Below are 8719 nucleotides of genomic sequence, written 5' to 3' on the forward strand. Positions count from 1 at the left end.
TAAAAAAATACAATTTGAAAGAAAATACAAAATATTATTAAATATTAAATTCGATCTCTGCTAAAATTTATTATAATTCAACAGAATAGGTGAGCCCCACATACGAACAAGTCGAGAGCAATTGGAAAGAATTATGACATCAGAGTACGAGCAAATTGACGTAAACGTAATAGTAATACTCGTAGTTGCCAAAAGGAAAAAAAGAAACAAAAAAAAAAAGAGGGAAGCATATTGCATGAGTAGACATAAATCGATGAATAAAATAGTTGAATGCAACTGACTGACCACCATCTGTATACCTATTTATTTATCTATATCTGTATGGAATGTGAAATGTATCTATCTTCCCCCTTCATCTCTCTCTCTCTCTCCACAAATACAACTGCTTGATAGAACATACCCACTTTTTCTCTATTATCACAAGCTTCCAAACAAACAGAATTTTGAGGGAAAGTGAGATTCGAAATTAGGGTTTTATTCTTCTGCTATACTACGATCTGTTTACTTCTATTAATATACAAAATAAAAACAGATCCATGTAATAAAATTCGGTCAATGGGTAGAGCTTTGATCTCGATTTGCTTGTATCCTGTTAACTCTTCTTCTTCCTCCTCCTCCTCCTCCTCCTCCTCCTCTTTAGCCTCCTCGATGTTCATTATTGAAACGTTTATCTCCCGTGGTATTGAAACATGTTCTTCCTTTTACTAATTACCACAAACTTTTATTTAAAGATAGGTAAGAATAAAATCGATGGAAGCATACATGGATGAGATGAACAAGGTGGAAGCCAGTAGTAGGATTACATACAAAATTAGAAACTGTCAAAACAAGGGGTGGTTTAGGATATATAATATTGCAGCAATATGACCATGTTTCCTCCAGCCGCAACGTCTACTCAACATCATCAAAATCTTATTAGTTGTTATACAGAAAACAGATGCTACGTTGATGTTAACACTACTTCTGGTTATGGTAGTTATAATTTAAATCAGAGTATTTTTGGCACTCAAAATTTCCTTAATTACGTACAAGGTGGGGAAGGATACGATAACTTTCTTTCTGCGGTAAATAGTAGTGATCATCATCAAACAGCTTCATTAGTAGGATCTGCTTATACTCAAGTAATGGCCGAAGAAGACGAATCAAAAACGGAGACAGAAATCAGTAAGACAGTACATGATCATGAAAAAGAAGCCGCGGGTTCAAGCTCCAAGGATTTAATAAAAGATCCTGTTGATGACGAAGAAGGAGGAGGGTGGCTTCAGTTGAGCATCGGTAGCCACACAGTTACGACGGGGAGTAGTGATTATAATCAGTACCATCATGATAACGAAAACAAACTCCATTACGATGGCAGGTTAATTATGCCACTAACACGAGGAGATGAGGAAGATATATATCGGCAGCAGTTTGTAGAGCTGGATTTACTTCCTAATTCTTCTTGTGGTGGAGGAGTTAACACTGAGGTTAAAAGTAATACTAATTTTACACAAGAATTAGTTATTATGAATACGTCGCCAGCTGCAGCAGCTAATTCTTCCACTCAAGAACAACAACAACAACAACGGTATTACTATTCACCGGTGTTACCGCCCCGCCCAACTAATTTATTCTTGCAACACTACTACCCTCCTCCCCCCACCGCTACTTCTTCTCATTACCCTCTTAATCATAACTATCATAATCAACAACAAGTAGGTAATTATCAAGAATATAACCCCCACTGGCCGACTTTTAGGTGTTCATCCGCCTCAGCTTCTTCTTCTTTTATGCCTCCCGTACCTTCGTATTTCTCACGGTTACCTTTTCAAATCCACGGTGCATCCGCAGCTAGTGGCGTAGATGCTTCTCATCACCTTCCACGATTCGATTTCAGAGTCGTGGATCCTCCTAGGAGGCCTCATTCCGGTATTTGGTTTACGCTACAAGCTTCTCAAATTCAGTAAGTATATCATAATTTTGTAAGTTAATATCTCGTGCTAACACTTTCGGCATTAGTTTGAACTCACTTTGTTTGATATCAATGCAGAGCCAAACAACCATTTTTGCCGCAGATACCTAAGAGCTACTTAAGAATCAAGTAAGTCGTTGTTCTTCTTATAATTATTTCCTTGGCGTTATCCTTTTAAATTGATTTCTCATACTTCAGTTTTAGATTATTTGCATAAAAGAATTAATAGAGAAAGCATAATTAAGATATTTCAATCCTAAAAATAGGCATATTAATTAATTATGGGTGATAAATATATTTGCTTTTCATCAGGGAAAGACAGATGACAATTCGAGTGATAATAAAGTATCTGGTTAATAAGCTGAGACTGGACAGCGAAGCCGAGGTACGTATCATACTGTCCATAGACTGCAATCTTTTCTTACTTAAAAATTAGAAACGAAAGAACAATACGATTGATTACCTTGAGTATGTAGAAAAGGTGATTGGGGGTTTATGCGTTATATTTAGTGTGCATAGCAATTTAATTGTTTTGACAACATATATAAAAAATTGCAATTAAGCAACAAATAAATAAATAAAAGGTAATAAATGTAGGCAGACATATATACATATATATATATGGTTGGTAGCATGGTAGTATGAGCAACATACATGACAGAAACATGAGAACGGAAATAGGCGTTCACTTACTTTTGCAGCATTATATATATATATATATATATATATATATATATATATATATATTAGGTGCTGAGCGATGTAGGTATAGATATATAACGTTCATGTATACACGTGTGAGCGTGCGCGGGAGCGAGTATGGGCATATATAGCCCTTGTTCATTATTCTTCATCAAACCAATTTGATTTACTAGCTCGCTAGGTTTAAGCTCATAATGAATGCCTTTCAATCTTTGTAAAAGAAACCTAGAAATCTATATTGAATTGGTTTGAGTGCTTTCTTCAGTAGTGCTGATAACCCAACTTTAAATTCCAAGAAAACTACATCGCCCTATAATATGGCTTAATTCTAATATATATGTATCTAAATAACTGGAATAAATAGCACGCCTATATATATTATCGTCAATCATTTTCTATGATGTGTGGGTTTTATGCTTTCTTCACTCTAACTACCTAAAATGTATGTCAATGTATAATTCAAGTGGTCCCTCAAGGATATATAGCTAGGTAATTCTTGGTTTTGTTGGTCATGTCTTAGAAAAAAAAAGTGGCAGGATCAATATGTTTGTGGGTACGATTCGTGATTATCGTATGCATGTACTGTTTTCATACATGAAGTTTAGATGAGATCCTTTCGAGCACGTAATTATGAAATTGTTGAGATAGATATCATCAGAGCCTTTTACATATATTTATTAAGCACACAAATTAATTGATCAGTATATAAGAAAAATGATTCTGATAAGAAATAAGGAAATTACACACACGAACAAACCTTTATCGTTGTTCAATTTTGTTTTTCTGTAACAACTCTAAACAATTGCTTCTATTAATTTTGTAATTATCCTACTTTCTTAGGTTAGCTATCAATTTTGTTAGTACAAACAAATAATTTCTGGAGCTGTCCAAAATATACCTTGGTATAATATAATATTAAACTTTTCCAAATACATATAATATATCACCTCGATTAGTACTTCTTCTCTTTCTAAGTTTTATGAATTTAAAAATACACAACATAGAATTGGAATATAAGATATTCAGAGATTGAAATATATTATACATAACCAGGAGATGGATGTGGTAAAAGATACCGAGAACATGTTCCCTAAAATTAAATTATATATTTTTATTAAAAAATATCATTATAAAATTTAAAAAATATCATCATAAAATTTAAAATCACCAAAGTGTCTTTTCAAAATTTGATACTAGTCGGCATCTATACATAACTCAAGTTAACTCAGCTATAATAACTGAAGAGTATATATATGCTAGTGTATTTATATTCTCTTGTTCTGAGTCGCAGGATGTAAAAAACAAAAATAAAGGAGAGAGAATTTGATAATATGCATGATTAGCAATAGGATACGTGAGAAGCATGTCATCGATTGATAAAGGCTTTGTTTACGTGGGTAGGCCTGATTTTCTTGTATTCTAATATCAGCCTCTCCTCTGCGAACTCAGGGAGTGCATTGACTTTAACATAGTTTTGAAAATAAAAGAAAAAAGGTATCTTCAACTTTGGATTTATACTGGCCTATCAACCTTGCTAGTTGACAATCCTGATCATTACCAGTGTTTTCACTTTTTTCCATTCTTTTTTTCTTTTGGGGTGATTAGAATCATTTCTGTCATGTTTAGATTAACGGGCGCAAAATTCCTCACGCCCACCTGTCGTAATTACTGATCGACGGCCACGCACAAATATATTATTCATATATAGCTGGATTATAAAAATCAAAATATATTAATAAATGTACGGATTTAAAATTAATCGAAAAAATGGTTATATTTTAATATTTTAATTATATATAATTCAAAACCCTTGTTTTATTAGTAATTTATAAATTTATATGTATATATATAGCACATCAAATAATTGACAGTAATTTAAATTTAATTAAAATTATATTTTATATCAAATAATTTATTTTTAATAGATAGATGAAGAAAAATACATTAAAATAATCGGATTTCAGATATCTGACAGTGATTTAAATTAATTAAAATTCTATTTTATATCAAATAATTTACTTTTAATAAATCGATGAAGAAATATACATTGAAATTAATCGGATTTCAGGTATCGGATATATTTAAAAAAATTAATCTAAAATTAATCGATAAAATGGAAGATTTTTAGAATCATAATAGGGAATTTGACAAATATACCAACTTTTGAAAATCTATTTCCGACTCTACTACCTTACTTAAAATCTTGCAAATTTACTATATTTTTAAACATACAAACAATTAAATTGCAAAAATATCTTCTTCATCTTCCCATTCCTTTTTTAACATCTCTCTATCACTGCCTCTCTCCTTCCCCTATCTTTCTCGTTCTCCCTCTCTCACTCTCCATCTCTCTCTCTCACTTCATAATCTGTTGTCGCTGTGACCATCTGTGGGCCTTTATCGGCCACATTACCATCTCCCCTCCTCTAATAAATAGCTGTAACACCTATATCTCCATTTTCAATATTCTGATCAACCCTACAGTGTATGGACAACGTGACAATTTCTCTAAATCAGTCAGGTCTGATATTGTATCACTCTGGATCTGCATCAAAGTGCCTTTCTTCGATTTCTGATCCAATGTCGATTTCGAAGGCCCGGTATTAACAGCCGGCAATGCCGCCGGAGAAGCTGCCCAAGAAGAAGACGAAGGTGGATGCGCCGTCGCGTAGGATCCGAAGTGATGAGATCCATCAATGTCGTCCCCAAAGAGTCCTGTAAAATGAATCAAAATATATAGTTTATAATGAGTATGTGTGTATATTTACTTGAATTGTACTGATATGGGGTTTAAGACGAGATCCGAGAGTAGAGAAAATAGACTTACCGCCATTGAATTGGTGTGAGTTGTGAACTCGGTGGATCAACGCTATGAAAATGAGTGAGTGGGTTGTTATTTCACTTCTAACTTACTTTTTCTTGTCTAAAACGGGTCGGGTCTGGTATGGGCTTTCGTCAACAGCGGAACAACAAGTTGAACTCCCGTAAATTAATTAATCTTGTTTGATTGTTTTTAGTTGATTTTAGGGTTATTTTTAGTTGATTTCATGGTTGCTTTTGTGGTATTAGTATTGGCCCCGCAGGGATATTCATTTTTCTCCATTTACAACCACCTGGACAACTTCTAGTATTAACTTAAATGAAAAGTCTATGATGTAATGATTCTCTCCCTTAAGATCAAAGCCTTGGCGGGTCCCGAATTAGAATGATTTTAAGTCGGGCACTATTAAGGGGGCAATTGCCCTGGATATAATATACATACATGCAGTTGGGTTTATATATATATGCAAGTATATATATATGCATATACATAATCAGGAGGGGGCGAGAATATATTGTTGTAGGTAAAGCTGTAGAAATAGAATTGTGGAACGTAAGCTGGTGACAAAGCATGACTTCACTACTACGTACACCCTCCTTCAATTTTTTTCTTTGATAATTAAATTTTTGTATTACAACTACATGAGTTGTTTCATATTAGTCCCACAGATATAAATTAAGTAATTTTTAGGTTAAGAATTAAGTTATGAACTCACATATATTAAATGAGTTGTTGTTATAATATTGGGGAAGAACAGATAGAGATAAGATGCAAAGGGCAGCAGCTATTGCCATACTTGACGTTGCAGCATATAAGAGATAGCATTTGGAATCCGGGGGATCAGTCGTCGTCTTCGGATCATCTTCATCATCATCTTATGGTCCTTCATTATGGTCGCACCCGTGCTGCTTAACTTATCCCCCTCCCCCTTTTTTTATTTTATTTTATTTCAGACTAAACCTCCACTTGCCTTTGTATTACTTCCCAAAACAGATCAAATATCATCCCTCCCTTCTTTTTGAGACTTTTTTTTTATTATTTGTTTTTCTATTATATAATCCTTAACATTATTGCTTTTTCTTTTTCATGCATTTATCCCTCCCTTTTTTATGAAGAATCGACTGCGCTTTTTCATTTACATACCCCTTTCCCTTTTTATTTTCTTACATTATTGTCTTTTGTGAGTATCATGTTTTGTACTATTTTCTTAGATTTTTAACCTTTTATTTATATTAAGAATAGTTATAAATTGAGTACAAAAAGAGGTACAAAAAAATTATTGGCCATAAGTAACGTGACATTATGAAATAATTAAATCTATAAATAAGGGATAGCAAATAAATGTGGTATATTTTAGGAACTAATTTGGTAATCTAACTACTATTACTTGTAATTTTCAATACTACATTTTTACAAAGACATGGGATGCAGATCAATACGATTAGAATTCGTTTTAAAAAAACAGATTAAAGTAGCAATTTTTTTATTCAAAAGAAACGAATGAGACAAATAAATTGCATTTGCAAGATGTTGAATATACAAAATTATATATTAATCTTCTTTCTAATTTGGTAGGAAATCGTACAGTATTTGGCCAATTTAAATTTTGTAATGTTCTTGCAATAGTTGTACGTGCATAAAATTTGGTACATAAAAAATTTATAAAATGATGTGACATATAAAATGTGATATTTTAATTGGATTGTTGATGTGGATGTAGGCACCCATTTCAATTTATACATACCACATGTCTATTTTGAGAAAAAGTTTATATATAATTTTGTGTATCTAACATTATTCTTTTATTAATATATGCATAGAAATCAATAACTTTAAAATTTTGTTTATCAAGGAAGAAAAAAATACATGTTTGTCATGTCGATTTAATATATTGGTTCTTCTATGTTCCTTTAAGAAAAAAACCACAAACAGTGACCTAATAAATGAATAGAATCTTTTATATGATATACTTGATTTTTCTAATCATTTTTTTATCGGGAATTTTTTTAATCATCAGCTTAACTGTGACAACTTAAGTTATGAATGAATACTTTATTATTTTCAGTCAAAAATTAGGTTACTTTATCTGTTAAAAGTAAAAAAAATTACAAATAAATTTTGACGGGAGTATGTTCTTGTTAAACAGAAAAACACCTCAAAAATTAATTTGTTTCATAGAGAGGCAAAAAAGTTTGTTCAACTGAAATTAGGCCGGGAATTGCGATAAATGACAGTGCAAAGAGGGCTTTTTTTAAGGTTGGGCCGGATTCTGAGCAAAATGTGATTCCGTTTCGAAAAACAGTGTCAGATAGGGTCAAACTTTTGTCAATCCGATAAATTATTTAACATTTAATTACTCAATCGTCCATGCAATGCACTGACATACTCTTGATTGTACTAATTAAACTGTTTTCATTGGATTTATTGACTATATGATCTCAGCATTCAGCTGACCCACTATCCAGTCATGCACTGCTAAATGGATGGTCGATGGGGGTGGTAAGGGTGAGTCTGGGTCACTGGAGAATATGTCATGAATCTCATAAGCCTGTGCCTCCATTTCGTTACCCTCATCCTCATCAGTGGAGGGTAAAGAGCTCAGTATCCCTGGGTGAGGGGTGGGAGGGTGAACGGTCGGGAGAGGGTACATCTCTATGTGTGTCCAGCCTACGCCATCACCCCGGGGCTCCTCAACATCATCAACTATAGGGGTAGGGAAGTTAGTCTCCTCCTCTAGGGGATCCTCGGTAGGGTCATGATCTGAGTCATCAATGGGTGGGTCCTTCGGCATAGGAGTAGGGTCGCGCTCAGGGGTCACAACGTCCTCAATAGGGTCAACCTCCCCAATAGGCTCCACTAGTATCTGACACAATAGGCAAGGTGTTACTAACTTAGAGCCGGAATTCCTTTGAGATAAAAATGTCAAGACTGCCTATGCAGTATGACGACGAACTCGACTTGAGTTCTAATTGATTATTATTATTCTTATGTCTACATATTTTATCTCATGTCGTTGATTTGATAACCTAAGGGTCTGATACCATTTCTGTGACGCCCCAAAATCCGGGATCAGGGATTTAGGAGGCCACGTCATCTTAAACCCTATTTAACACTTATCTTGCAAAATATTATATATATATACTCACACATCCATGACCCCATAATTATCAACACACACACACACTTACATGTTTTTGGTTTGGAAACGAATAATTCGTTACTAGAGTTTATCAAATCCGCAAAGT

The 8719-nt window shown here is 33.6% G+C and overlaps 1 protein-coding gene across 1 annotated transcript; it reads left to right on the forward strand.

The window, feature by feature from the left end:
- The first annotated feature begins 369 nt into the window (after window positions 1–369).
- On the forward strand, window positions 370–6496 carry LOC141661761 (uncharacterized). The gene is made up of 4 exons (XM_074468754.1): window positions 370–1942; window positions 2030–2080; window positions 2264–2336; window positions 6232–6496. The coding sequence occupies exons 1-4, from the start codon at window positions 864–866 to the stop codon at window positions 6385–6387; spliced, it is 1359 nt and encodes a 452-aa protein (XP_074324855.1). The 5' UTR covers window positions 370–863; the 3' UTR covers window positions 6388–6496.
- The last annotated feature ends 2223 nt before the right edge of the window (window positions 6497–8719 follow it).

Source organism: Apium graveolens, chromosome 5 (genome assembly GCF_009905375.1).
Source record: "Apium graveolens cultivar Ventura chromosome 5, ASM990537v1, whole genome shotgun sequence".
Lineage (NCBI taxonomy): Eukaryota > Viridiplantae > Streptophyta > Magnoliopsida > Apiales > Apiaceae > Apium > Apium graveolens.